We start from the raw sequence: 15,324 nt of genomic DNA on the forward strand, positions 1-15,324 counted from the left end.
GTATTGGATGAGGTAGTAATTGCAACAGTCAATGTCTTGTGTGCAGTATCATGATTGTTCACCAGATTAAAAATGCATTTAAAGAGTTGACAAGATATACTTTATTTGTTTTATGGAACTCAAATCTCAAAGTATTCCATAATGCATTTAACAAATTATCCCCCCCTCCCTCCAAAAAAACTCACCCCACCCCACACTTTTTCATATTCTGCTATTACAATTTACCCTACCAGGCTACCATGCATGTAACTGTAACATAGGTCACTTTTCTTCTTGAGTTTGCTATAAAAGGGAGATATGAAACTTTGTCCTTTAGCCTCTTAGGGCAAAACTGCAGCTCTCAGTTATTCTGTAAGGAAGTCATCCACGCTCTTAAGCTCTGTCTCTTCCTGTTCTCTATTATTACAGTTTACAAAGTTAAGCTAACTATACAAAAGTTTAATTTATCATTAATGATGACAATCAAGAGGCGTCTGCTGCTGATCTCCAACTCCACACTGCACGGTGGTGGCTATTTAGAGCACTGCCAGGAGCAAATACGCAACTTTTTAGGAGAGTAAGTAATCTGTTTTGTTTTCACTTTATTGCTATTGTTTTAAAGTTGTTTGTGCAATTGTTAAACAAGATTAAAATATATTAGAAAACATGTCTGTTAGCCACAATTAATAAAATTATTCTGTTGGGCTTCTAGGTCCACTTGGATTTTTTTTGTCATGCACCTTTCCATTCAGAAGCATCTGCTGTGTGTATATAAAATAAAAAGGCTTCTGGTTATACAAGAAACAGAAACAATCCATGCTGGCAAGCCTGTGTTTTGACAGGCTACATTATGATTTATTTTAGGATTGGCACATAAAACCTCACTGTGTTCATTTGTAGAAACATTCCTTTAATGTCAGATATTTGTATCCTTTCAGATTGTTTCTCTGTCCATAACATATAGCATAGTTTATCGCATATATCTTAACTAACATTTTTAATTACCAGGAAACAAGTTTTTGCTTCCAATCTGATTAATAACCTCAGAACTTCATTACATTTTATCACTGTCTGTTTCAGTTAATGGGTGAAAAAAACTCTTGATGACCTGTAGGAATAATTAGCTGCTATACATAAGAAATGCACTGTAGAAAATAGGTTGGTGCACTTTTATTTTTTTAAATATATATAAATAATTCTTAACAAATCTTTTTTTATTTTTTAGACAAGTGAAACGGGTTCTTTTTGTCCCATATGCTCTGCATAACAGGGATGCATATGCCAAAACCGCAAGAGAGAAGTTTGAAAGCCTTGGTAGGTAAAGCTAGTAAAGAGTCACACTGTAGTAATATGGAAGAAAATCCCTCTTTTAAACCAAGTTTTGAGTTAACACATTGCATATTTTATCCACTTTATGTCTGCCCATTATGTTAAGTTAGTTTAAGCAGCTGTGGCCCATATATCTGTCTATTTATTTGTTTAATGGATTTATTTCACCCCCCTGTAATACCTTAGTCTTATCTCTGTAATATTTTGATCTTTTGTTTTTTGCTTGAATGACCCTTGGCTCAAATGTCCATACATGCACCCTCCCCATTCCTTTAAAACACGTTTTACAGGCCTATCATGACCCTATTATATCTCTCTTCTTCAGCCTAATTTGAAATATATTCCTGCCCCAAAACTCCAAGAAAATACAAGGATTTTCACTCAGCTTTTAAAACTGCCATTTGCAAGCAACAGGTAGACTTCTGGAAAACGATTTGACCTCTGTGATTACGCTGTATCTAAGCCTCTGCAGACTACACCCTTATCTCAGTTCTTTTGATAGACTTGTATTTTAGCCAATCAGTGCTTACTTATAAATAACTCCACAGGATTAAACACAATGTTATTACATGGCACACCTGAACTAGCACTGCCCAGCTGCGAAAAATTTGTCAAAATGCAGATAAAAGGCAGCCTTCAAGGGCTTAGAAATTAGCATATGAACCTACCTAGATTTAGCTTTTAACAAAGAATACAAAGAGTACAAAGTAAATTGGAAAGTTGTTTAAAACTGCATACCCTATCTGAATCATTAAAACATTTTATTTTGACTTGACTGTCCCTTTAATGCAGTAGTTTCCAACTGGTGTTCTGCAGTACACTAATACATAGCTTAACACTGATTGAATTGGATGTACCACACATACAGGCAAATAGCACCAGACCTGTAGCTCAAATTCACACAGCCCCTAGCCCTGCCCTCCTTACCCCACTCTCCCCAGCACATTCCATCCCGTGAGAAACCAATGACTGCAAGTGCTCCTGGTGTAGAGTGTGTTTGATACCAGTGGTCACAGTTTTATGTAAGAACAATCAAGCAGATTATTGTGCGGATCCACACAAACAGTGCACTGAAACGCTGATGGAATCATACTCTCACTGATGTCTCAGATTCAGCAGCCTTTGTTGTCAGCACTGATTTACAGTTCTGTTCCCTGGGACAGCACCCTTTGTCTTCATTGCCAAAAGCACAGAACTGTGGCAGTAAGAGCATAGAGAGAAGACTGGCTGTCTGCATCTAGTGGTTCTGGCGTTTATGTGAGGATTAGTGGGAAGCCCCCGACAAGATGTGCAAAAAAGTTCTGATAACCGATCTTCTCTCCACGCTGTCCATGTTGTCTTATGAGACTTTGTAATAAATACTGATGTGGGTCACAACAGTAAAGCTCAGTGCTCCCCTCCATACCATGCAGCTAAAAGTACATCATTATTTAAAGGTATATTTCAGCACTGTAGATTCAAGCTTAGCTTGTTTCACCTTACGTAAGAAATGTTTCAATATGTTGTTAATTGATCTTTATTGTTTAGAATCGGGGTGATAAGAACATGATTCTGCAGATATTTCTCCGTATTAACACTTCAGCTACATTAGGAAATTGAGATGACTTAACCAAATAATGAAGTAACACACATTGACTGTGATGAAAGTGGGAAGTGACGTCACCGGATTGGGGGCGGGGCTTAGGTTCGTTTGTCTGTGTCGCAGTTACTTAGTGAGATCAATGCCACCAAATGTATATTTCCATGCTCTACAATAAAATAGAGTTGTACCATCTTTGCTGTGTCCTGCATGTGTCCTGCATCTCATGACATGGTGTCAGAAGTTCTTGCCTGCGCTTCTGTTTCCTGATAGATAACGATGTCAAAGTTTACCCCACCTGAGCCTTTTGATTTCTCTCAGCCTGCAGCTTGGCCCACATGGCGTCAGCGGTTTCAGAGCTTCAGGATTGCTTCCAAGCTGGACAAGGAGAGTGGTGAAGTACAAGTTAATTCTCTTTTATACTCTATGGGGAAAGATGTGGAGCGAGTGTTCAATGCTTTTACTTTCCAAGAAGGGGAAGAATTTGACTTTGAAATAGTTCTGAATAAACTCAGTGCCCACTTTGTGCGCAAAAGAAATGTGATTCATGAGAGGGATTGTTTTCACAAACGTGCTCAGCGTGTGGGAGAATCTGTGGAGTCATTTGTGCGCAGCCTGTATGAACTAGCTGAATTCTGTGTTTGGTGTTGCTAAAGAAGAGCAAATCAGAGACAGACTAGTCATTGGAATTGCAGATGCTGAAGTCTCACTGAAGCTACAGTTAGAGTCTGATTTAACATTAGATGGGGCTATTAGGATGGCCCGCCAGAGTGAACTGGTGAAAAAGCAAAGTGCTGATCTGAGGTCTGAGAGTATTGTGGATGAAGTGCAGCGGTTCAGGAGAGCTGCTAGTGAAAGGCACAGTGTGAGCGGTAGACCTAAGACAACAGATAGGCCTAGAAGTGGATGGTCTCAGCATGCCCGATGCACTCGGTGCAACCGTGCCCATGATCAGAGTGTCATATGCCCTGCTAAAGACAAAAGATGTAGAAAATGTAACAGGATGGGCCATTTTGAAGTGGTGTGTACGACTGAATATATTAAAGAGATGCAGGTGGATAGCGACCAGGAGGGTCAAGAAATGTCCTTTGTGGGGTCTGTTGTTGAACGGCCGGGTTCAGAAGATTATTGGAGGGTTACTCTTACTGTAATGGGAGCCAAAGTTGCCTTTAAGATTGACACAGGAGCAGACATCACTGTAATGTCCCTTGCAGCATTCATAAAACTGCCTCGACAGCCCCAGCTGGCAAAAGTTACAACAAAAGTTCATAGTCCTGGTGGCCTCATTGATTGTGCAGGAAAATTTCTTGCCAGCTGCGAGTACAAGCAAAGGAAATTCACCATGTGGGTGCATGTGATTAGAGGTCAGTGTGTTAACAATTTATTGAGCAGAAAAGCAGCCTGTGGTTTGGGCCTAGTAGCCAGAGTGAATGAAATCTCAGAAGATATGTTTGGTGAATTGGGCCTACTGAATTGCAACCCAGTCCGCATATCACTTAAAGGTGACGCAGTCCCATACAGCATTACCACTCCCCGTAGAATTCCGTTCCCGCTCATGCCTCACGTGGAGAAGGAGCTTCTGCGTATGAAGAATATGGGGGTTATTGAAGAGGTTGTTGAAGCAACTGACTGGTGTGCCCCCATTGTGCCTGTTGCAAAGAAAAACGGGAAGGTACGCATCTGCGTAGACTTGAAAAGGCTGAATGAGGCGGTGAAGAGAGAGAGATATGTGCTGCAGACACTTGAAGACATAGCTCCGAAATTGGCTGGGGCGAAGTTCTTCTCTACATTGGATGCTTCTAGCGGCTTCTGGCAGATGCCTCTAGATCCAAAGTGCCGCAAACTGACTACCTTCATCAGACTGGTAGGTCGGTTTTGCTTCTGCATACTCCCCTTCGGAATATCCTCTGCTCCTGAAATCTTTCAAAGAGAAATGAGTTCTCTCCTAAGAGACCACGTGGGCACAGCAGTCGTCATGGACGACATCTTAGTGTATGGGTCTACATTGGAGGAACATGATCAGCGACTGAGCTGCATGCTGCAGACTATTAGAGAATCCGGGCTGAAGTTAAATAAAGAGAAATGCCATTTTAGGAAAGCTGAGTTATGTTACTTTGGGCATATCATCAATGGAGATGGCATCAAGCCAGACCCTGAGAAAATTTGTGCTAGTGAACAGATGAAAAGTCCTTCTGATGTACATGAACTGAGACAAATATTGGGCCTTGTAAATTATGTGGGCAGGTTCCTCCCAGATTTATCCACTATACTACACCCTATCACAGAGTTGCTAAAGAAAGATGTTGCCTGGGTCTGGGGACCTTCGCAGGAAGAATCTTTTATGCAGGTCAAGTCCCTGTTGGGGTCTGCCCCAGTGTTGGGGTTCTACGACCCTTCCAAAAAGACTGTGGTTAGTGCTGATGCGAGCAGTTATGGGTTAGGGGCCGCCCTCCTGTAGTTGAATGAAAACAAACTACAGCCCATCGCCTACTGTTCCCGTACACTGACGGCTGCTGAGTCAAAATACGCCCAAATTGAGAAAGCGGCAGTTTGGGCCTGTGAGCGATTTCAGCGTTACCTAGTGGGTTTAGAGAAATTTAGTCTGGAGACTGACCATAAACTGCTAGTCCCTCTAATCAACTCCTATGATATTGACAAAACACCCCTAAGATGCCAGAGACTTCTAATGAGGCTGCTCAGGTTCAACGTTCAGGCAGTGCATGTGCCAGGGAAACAACTTGTTGTGGCGGATACACTGTCTAGGCTCCCGCTGGCTGCTGCTGAGTTTTCAACGGAATCGGATGTGAAAGTGTATGTAGATTCAGTTCTGGCCTCCAAGTCATCTCTTCAGGGAAGCTAGAACAAATAAAGAAAGAGACATATTTAGATACAGACCTTCAAGAAGTTATAAAGTACATAAAATAAGGTTGGCCTGAGAGTTGGGCAGCCTGGATGTCTTTAAGTTCTTACCAGTCAGAGAGGTCGCAGTTCACGGAGCTGGATGGGTTGGTGCTGTTCCAAGACCACATTGTTATTCCTGTCAGCATGAGGCAGGAGATGTTAAACAGGATTCATGATAGCCACTTAGGCATTAAAAAGTGCAGAGAAAGTGTGGCCTGGGATCAGTTCCGACATTGCAAGCCATGTGTCTAAATGTGCCTTTTGCTGGGAACGCCGGCCTACTCAGAGAAGGGAGCCCTTGATTTCTACTCCACTGCCTGCAGGCCCGTGGCAGAAAATAGCTGCTGATTTGTGCAAACTGCATGGAAAAAAGTTCTTAGTCGTGATCGACTACTATTCCAGTTATTTGGAAATTGCACCTTTGAATGAAATCACATGTCAAGCCGTTATCACTTGTCTCAAGAGCTTGTTCGCCCGGTGGGGCACACCAATGGAGCTGGTGAGTGATAACGGAATGCAGTTCGCTTCCACAGAGTTCAGTTCTTTCAGCAGAGAATATGATTTTGTACATTCCACGTCAAGTCCACATTACCCGCAGGCCAACGGAATGGCTGAAAGGGCAGTTCAAACAACAAAGTTAATTTTGAAGCAATCTGAGCCGTACCTGGCCCTCTTGTCCTATAGGGCGACTCCCATTCAAGCCACGGGGTTTAGCCCGGCACAGCTGATGCTAGGACGCCAGATTCGCACCACCTTACTCTCTGTGGGTGTCTTCCAGCCAACTAGCTCTATTCCTCGGGATGAAGTCCTTAGGAGGGATGAAGAGGCAAAAAGGGGCTATTGATTCGTCTACAACAGGAGACATTCTGTGAGACCCTTGCAGGAGCTGAATGCAGGGCAAAGTGTCAGAATTAAACTGGATGATGAGAAGAAATGGAAGACGCCTGCTACGGTAATTGGGCGCTCTCCAGAACCAAGGTCTTATGTAGTCCTTACTGATGGAGGGACAGTTACACGCCATAATCGAAAACATCTTCAGCCTGTACCTGAGAGTTTGGAACTGGATGCCTCGGTACCACAGCCGGTGGGATCCCCTGTTTTTAAAGGGGTGCCTTCCCCGCAGCAAGATCACAGCGGGGATATGTCTTTGCCTCCAGCAGACTCTCAATCACCTTCTTCTGTATCAGAGGACAGTTCATGTAGAGTTACATCAAGCGGAAGAGTGGTGAAACTTCCGGCCCGATATCGGGATTAACTTTAGTTAGAACAGTGACCAGAAGTATGGGCAGAATAATTCCATGGTCACTGTGGACTAGGGTAGTCTACCCCGATGTTCAAGTCAGGATGTAATTCATGCTGTTTATATTTTCTGTAACTTGTTATTTGTTATATACTATACAAAACTGTTGTTGTATACCTTGTTATTTGTTATAGTCAAATGGAAAAATGTGCATTTTGTCCTTTGAAAAGGGAGAAGATGCGATGAGAGTGGGAAGTGATGTCACTGGATTGGGGGCGGGGCTTAGGTCCATTTGTCTGTGTCGCAGTTACTTAGTGAGATCAGTGCTACCAGATGTATATTTCCATGCTCTACAATAAAATAGAGTTGTACCATCTTTGCTGTGTCCTGCATCTCATGACATTGACTATTAAAGAAAATATTTCATAGTGATGTGTACAGCCCACTCGGGCAACCAAAGGTAGTGTTTTTCAGTTATTTAAAACCAGACAAAACAGGTGATCATTTTGTGTGTTATTGGTTCACAAATGGTTAAATCAATACTCTTCATGTCACTAACTCCCAAGGAATATAAAGGAACATAAGATCCACATGGCCTAGCACTGTATATACTATTGTAAGATAGTATATAAGATGTTCAGACTCACATTTGATTGAGCACCCCTTTCGGTGCAAGTGAAGCAGGCTGGATTCTAACAGTCACCCAGCAGACTGACCTCCGATATGGCTCGAACTCCAGCAACACAGGATACGATATCCCAGCAAAAAGTACACCAGATATCAGGTGTGCAGCATAAAGGATGGTATACAGGCAAGAAGTGCAAAAAAACGTACTTTATTAAAATAAAAATAGAAACAAACAACGCGTTTCTCAGTCAACCAGTGACTGTTTCATCAGGCTTAATACAAAAGGTTTAAAACACTCGCCATATATACCATCAAGATAATCCTATGCAAAAAGCTGCACCTTGGAGGAGGTGTGTTAATCAATTACATATGTCATAGCAACCAGCATAAACAGTCCATATAAATACTATTGAGAACAACACCTAACATAGATGAAATATAACATAGAAAAGCTGATCAAGTAATCAACAAAAAATACAACAATAAAGTGATGTCACTTACATATATAAAAACATAGATTTGCTAACAATAAACGCCTATGGAGAATTCCTACATATGTTCAGAGTGGAAGTTTCAAAGGTTATATTAAAAATTATATAAACACACATATACACAGGGATCATATTAGGAAGCAGACTCATTGTGGCTACTCCAAATAAATTCTCATTCACAATATTGTCAGTTGAATAAAAAGGATCAATGTAACTAAATCATAAACTTTGTAATCATGCATATGTGCCGTAGATTCTGTGTGGTCATTGTTATTAAATTCAAATATTTAAAGTAAGGTCGTATAGTCATTGTTATTAAATTCAGATATATAAAAATATCTATTAAATTCCTGTGGAAAACGATTGTGTAATACTTACTAGTGAAATGGGGCATATAATAGCCGTGGAGTCTACGCTGTAAACCTAATATTGATAGGGGAAGTGTCAAGGGTATTTTGACAAAATCCTATTGTGATAGGTTGTAATCGATCACGTCACTAGATAGAACACCTCCTCTAGATTACGAGATCGATATAGTGCAAAAAAATTGGGCTAAAACAGCTGAACGGGGGACGCTGCTGGGCGGTACTCTCTGTGCTAGCTAAATATTACTGGAGCAGCGTCATCACCTAAAACCTCTCACTGACGTATTTTCACAAGGATTATAGAATTATATAAATTAGGGGGTAGCAGAGCTTAGCATCAAGTGACAGGTATCTCTTGTGTATTTATATGATAGTCACTTAAATGTTTAAATTATCGCAAGAAAATACCTGATGTGGTTAGCTGGTTTAAGGAGACATGCAACAACTAGTTAAACTAATTGTAATAGAGGATACAATCCAGTTTAAGAAAAAGAACCAGTACCACAATTGTGCAATACCATTCAGCTTTGCTAGAGCAGAGGATATATCAAAGTTAAAAAATGTGTTCCATACCATACATACAATTAAACTTTATTTTTATCAACTAGGAACATACATGCATACAGTAGCTGGGATTAAAAACACTTAAACTCTGTGGATTGCACAATGGCAATAAAATACTAGGAGATAAATCTGTGATGTTCAACAGTCCTCAGTCCCAAAATAATTAAGGATAAACTAAGCCCTTACAATCCGAGGGCTAATTAATATTACTTTTACTGCTTATAAGGACTAGAGGCTGTGATACATACTTTATGAGTTAATGTTCCATAATTTTTACCAACAAGAGCAAGCTAGTTAAAACACGAACAGGAGAGACTGAGCTACCCCTGTCGGACCCCTGACTCACGTTTCACAAACGCTTCCTCAGACCCCCTCTGGGCGCAGGGATAGTCACATAAGGCAACGTCCCGAACAAGTTTTCTAAGGCCAGCTCCAAAACAATTGCTGTCCCACAATTTCTAGTGTCCTTAAGTTCTATGGCCACACTGCCTCTCTCTGTGACCCACCCACAAACAAAGCTAGTGCCGGTTTCCCAGCTGTATTCCCACCCCAGACCAGAGGGGGCGGTTGCTCCTTGGTGGGGCAGGTAAAGCTCGGGTGCCCAAACATGTGGCACCAACTGTATACACTTTTATCCTCCTTGCCCAATGCAACGCCAGCCCCCTGTGAGAAATACTCTCGGACAAGAAAAGGGTAGAGACCCTGCCAAGCTACTGAGGGGAGAGTCCATCTGTCTCTTCTCCCAAGAAGGAGATCTACCGCTGGGGAGGGAGGTCTGCTACCTCCGCTCCATGGGAAACTGTGCTGCCGCTGGGGAGAGAGACCAACTGTCTCCTCTCCCAGAAAGGGATTCGGCCGCTGGGGAGAGATATCGATACCCGTCTCTCCCTGCAAGGGCTTCTCTGTAGGGGGAGGGAGGATGACTACCTCCGCTCCCGAAGGATGGATCTGCCACTGGGGAGAGAGACCGACTGTCTCCTCTCCCAGGAAGGAGTTCTGTTTACGCGGAGGGAGGACGACTACCTCCGCTCCCAGGGGATGGCTCTGCCGCTGGGGAGAGAGACCGACTGTCTCCGCTCCTGGCCCTGCCGCTGGGGAGAGAGGCCGACTGTCTCCTCTCCCAGGAAGGGGTTCTGTTTACGGGGAGGGAGGACGACTACCTCCGCTCCCAGGGGATGGCTCTGTCGCTGGGGAGAGAGACCGACTGTCTCCTCTCCCGGCTCCAGGGACCGACTGTCTCCTCTCCCAGGAAGGGGTTCTGCTGCTGGGGAGGGTTATTGACATCCATCTCTCCCTGCAAGGGGTTCTCTGTAAGGGGAGGGAGGACGACTTCCTCCTCTCCCTGGTTTCCTGGAGCTGTTACAGGTGCTGGGCAGAGGCCGGCGGCTCTCTGCCCTGTTGCCAGCGCTTCTGCTGGGGTGGCTCCCTTGTCCAAGTCCATAAACTCGGGGCCCGGCTGCTAATCTGTATCTAGCATCTCATTGTCGCTTATGCTCTGTTGCCAATTCTCTAAGGCCAACCTCTATGATTCACAAACTGCTGTATCATAGCTCCCTGCAGGCACTGTGGCATGCTGTTTAACGCAATCTATCAGTCTTTTGTATATCTGTTCCATCTCCAATTCCTTGCCACATATATAATCCAAATCGGCTTGCAGCCAGGGTACCCCTGAGAGACTCAGCAGGCTCCCTCGGTACTCACAAATGTGCTTAAAGGGACAGTTTACTCAAAAATGTTCTCCCCTTTAATTTGTTCCCAATGATCCACTTTAGCTGCTGGAGTGTATTAAATTGTTTACAAGTAGTTCCTTTACCCTTATATTGGCATTTGAAATTGTTAATTTAGCATGTGGTATCCCCACCTATTCTGAAAGTTTGTGGCCGCGCGTACCAGCTATAGATAAGCTTTGTAAACACAGCCAGCAGAAGAAATTACACTCCCAGTGTGATAAAGCAGAGATAAGGTAATAAAATGTTGATTTTCCATTGTTCTCTCAAAGTACTGGTGATTGTTTTAAGGACAGATATAAGATAAAGAAGCAGGTATATGTACACAATGTGATACAGTAATGATATCGGATTATACCTACAAGCTCAACCTATTTTATTAGGCTGTGGCTTCAAAACACAAAATCAGAGCTTTAATATACAGAAATGAACCTTAAAAAGCTAATTTTCATACATTTTTTACTCTGCAGTTGGTAAAAAAAGCAATTGTAAACACATTAAGGGAAAAACTATTTTACAGTATACTGTCCCTTTAAGTCTCCACTCCTCCTGACTCCCAAAATCTGGGTCCTCTGCCATTAGTTCAAATAGTAATCCAGGGCCGCCGTAGCCAAAGCCCTCTGTGGGGACACCATCACCCAGCCATGGCCACACTTGCATAGCATACCATCGGAGGGCCCTGTAGCTGTCATCCAGAACCATCTCCTCCTGGACCAGTCCATCCAATTCAGACAGCCATTCCGCCCTGGGCTGTCCTTCCAGGCAAGGTACTCGGAACTTCCACTGGAGCCAGTAATCTTCGTCATTAGGGGAGAGGGTTGTTACTCGATAGCCCTGCTCTTGTTGAAGAGCCTCCCTCCAGAGTCGTCGGCGGACAAGGTCCCTTTGTGCCAGCATGTCCCAATATGAAATAGGACCGTCCAACTTGGCCAGTGCCTCCTCTGCTCTCCTTAGGAGCTTGGTTCCCATAGTTACCGGCTACTGTGGCACGTCTCGTCTGTCGGCAGAAACTGTGTGATAGAAGCAGATCCACCACTGCCAGCCAATGTGATGGATACTCCGGCTACCCCGACTGGGTAGCTCCTCCCAACGGGTCCTGCTTCCTCCCTGCCGACTGCAGCTATGTAGCTGGCAAGTGACCACAGCCTGTAGCCACCCCTGATGCCCGACAGCATCAGTACCCAGGGCCCCACCCTGTGACAGACTCCAGCTACCCAGGCTGGGTAGCTCTGCCTGAGAATCCTCTGCCTTGAACAGGCTGCTATGTAGCCCAGGAAAAGTGATTTTAGCTGGAATTCACCTAAATAACTAGACAGACTAGCATATTCAGGTGAAACAAGAACTGTTTTATTGCACAGAAAACACAGCTTTTATATATTTCCAACACAGGGGGGTAGTTACTACATAAATAGAAAAAAATATTATACAATGAGACAAACATCAGACAATGGTTAGTTAAACAGATTCTAATCACATCCTGACTTACAAAAGGACAATGAATGAATCGCACAATAACAGAAAGACACTTTACACCTAGACTAGATAACAACAGGGGTGAGGTTATAGGGGGTAGGGGTTTATTGCACAGAAAACACAACTTTTAGACATTTCCAACACATGGGGGTAGTTACTACACAAATAGAAACAAATATTATACAATGAGACAAACATCAGACAATGGTTAGTAAAACAGATTCTAATCACATCCTGACTTACAAAAGGACAATGGATGACTCACACAATTAACAGAAAAACACTTCACACCTAGACTAGATAACAACAGGGGGAAGGTTATAGTGGGTAGGGGTTTAACCCTTGCAGCCTGGTATCCGTGACAAACTATAAAGTCCTGTCACACTGGTACCTTACCCCATTCAGGATGAAAGTAATATATCGTAATTCATCCCCCAAGTGCTGGAGGGGTTGTGGAGAGACCGGCATGATGACATATATGGTGGTCCTGCCCCCACCTAAAATCATTTTGGGCCTCCCTGGAAGCAACCCTGAGTACCCTCTTTAGTCCCAACTTCAAACTCACCCCCCCAGATGGTCTTATTCAATGATCGCCCCAAATGGGTTTGTAAACTGCACACACGCCTCCTCCAATTTTGCATAAATGGTGCAAAGTCAATAATTGCGAGAAACTGGAATTTGCCATTCTACCCACTTACATAGACTGGAAGAATCTGACTCAAGAGTTACTATCATTAGAAGAATACTCTTATTACAGAACAAATAGACTAGACATGTTCCACAATATCCAGTTTTACTGTGATACCTTGACTCCACAACTCACTGTCCCACCACAACCAGACTAATTCACAGCAAGCAGCGACCCTTGCCCTACCCTCCTATTGAATACTCCTATGGATCAATTGCTTTTCTAATTTGACCGGTTCCCTCTCTTCCTCGTTCCCCCTTACCCAACTTTTTTTTTTCTCTTTTTTTCTCTTCACTCTATTTTCTCTAATACCCCTCTTCTATTTAATGTATATAAGGTCAGCTCCCTAATACAAAAAGGGAAGGAGAAAAAAAGAAAACAAAATGAATATTATCTTGTACTATCGCAGTTGCTTCCTTTATAGAATTAACATATGTTGTACTCCTTTTTTAGATTGTATACAAACCTTTAATAAAAAGTTATAAAAACAAAACAAAACAAAAAACAATGATTTTGCATGATCTCTCTCCATACCAGAGAAACCTTGTTTACATAGCTTTTTTTTAAAGCCAGTACTTCAATATATGTGGGGATACAACAGGCAAAAGCAGCTCTGTTAAATGATAAAATAAAGGCACAGGAGCTGTTTGTAAACAATTCAATACATTAAAAGGATATTAAACACTTTGAGGTGGTAATATAAAAGGTTAAATCTTATATATTAATAAGATCTGCAATATACTTTCATTATTTATTTTGTGCAAAACACTGTTATATTCTACACAGCCATTGGCTGCACACTCTAGTGACCCATTTATAACTGTCCCTAATTGGCTACAACTGAGAAGTTAACCTAAGTTACAACATGGCAGCTCCCATTGTTTTATAGACACTAAAACTACATTTATTTTGTCAATATTTAAACAGCTAATGAAACTTTAAAACATACATCTACATGTTAGCCTCAGAATAATCTTTTATTTGAATGCATCATTCTATCTAGCAAAACAAAAGCACTATCCCTTTAAAGGAAACATAGGGAAAATGGTAAACAGTTACATGAGAACCTGAGCAGAGAACCAAGTTCTTCTTGGTGAAGATGGAGCCAGTGAGGAAGCAGAGCAATAAGATGAGAAACATTACTGGAATATTAACTTCTAAAGTGTCATCACCCGTTCTACAGCAAATGCACAATGACATTATTTTAACGTGACAATTGAATACTTGAGGGGAGATTTAATAAGCAGTGGATGCTGCTTTCGCTGCCCAAAGATTCCAGCTTGACGGAAACATAAGTTAAAGGGACAGTATACTATATAATGTCTTTCCAATTACATTTTTTACCAGCTGCAGAGTATAAAATGTATGAGATTTGCTGTTAAAGGTTTATTTGTGAATATGAATTAGCTGATTTTGTGTTTTTTAAGCCACAACCTAATAAGATGGGTTGAGCTTGTAGGTATAATCAGATCTCATTACTTTATCACATTGTGTACATATACCTGCTTCTTTATCTTATATCTGTCCATAAACCAATCACCAGTACTTGGAGAGAACAATGGAAAATAAACATTGTATTACCTTATCTCTTCAATAACCCACTAGGAGTGTAATTTCTTCTACTGACTGTGTTAACACAGCTTGGCCTTGAGGCCAAAAACTTTCAGGATGGGTGGGGATACCACAGGCTAAATAAACTATACAAATGCCAATATAAGGGTAATGGAAATACTTGTAAACAATCTAATACACTCCAACAGGTAAAGTGGATCATTGGGAGAAAATATATCAGTAAACTGTCCCTTTAAGAAGCAGCAGTCGTAAGATCGCTGCTCCTTAACTTTAAAAGGTGGCGGACTGCAATCATCCCGATCAGATACGATTGGGATAATTGACAGCCCCTGCTAGCAGCCAATTTAACAATGTTAAATGTCGACAGGGTATGCTGTTGGCATTTAGCAATGTGTAGCGAACACATGTTCACTCTACATTTAACAATTCAACCCCTTGCCGTTTTCTTTCAACATCATGAGATCTGTTTCTGGTGTCTCCCATTTTCTTAAAATGTCCATAATCATTAATGAGAAGAGACCATTCTCTTGGATTAATTATCTAATGTTTAGAAATTCTGCTTCCCAGTCCTGGAATACTAGAATGTGAATGCTAAAGATGAAAAAGCTCCCAACGGCAGACTTTGCTGTGAGTTTCACCACTCATTTATTCACCACTCATCAGCTTGGATCCTGACATTATTTATATGCTTGCTGACACATCAATAGTTTATTTTAACATCATTTTGAGAAAATAGTAGCAATATGATTGGTAAAAAAAGATGGATGATAATACCAAAACTATGTAAAT

At 42.0% G+C, this 15,324-nt stretch overlaps 1 protein-coding gene across 3 annotated transcripts in view; it reads left to right on the top strand.

The window, feature by feature from the left end:
• LOC128645588 (alpha-aspartyl dipeptidase) overlaps positions 1-15,324 on the top strand; it is a 128,183-nt gene that overhangs the window by 758 nt on the left and 112,101 nt on the right. For all 3 annotated transcript variants that reach the window (XM_053698672.1, XM_053698673.1, XM_053698674.1), the window contains exons 2-3: positions 409-556; positions 1,205-1,293. In XM_053698672.1, the coding sequence (XP_053554647.1) occupies positions 453-556; positions 1,205-1,293 (193 nt within the window). In that variant the 5' untranslated portion in view covers positions 409-452. The remainder of the gene's footprint in view (positions 1-408; positions 557-1,204; positions 1,294-15,324) is intronic.

This window comes from Bombina bombina, chromosome 1, assembly GCF_027579735.1.
Source record: "Bombina bombina isolate aBomBom1 chromosome 1, aBomBom1.pri, whole genome shotgun sequence".
Classification (NCBI taxonomy): domain Eukaryota; kingdom Metazoa; phylum Chordata; class Amphibia; order Anura; family Bombinatoridae; genus Bombina; species Bombina bombina.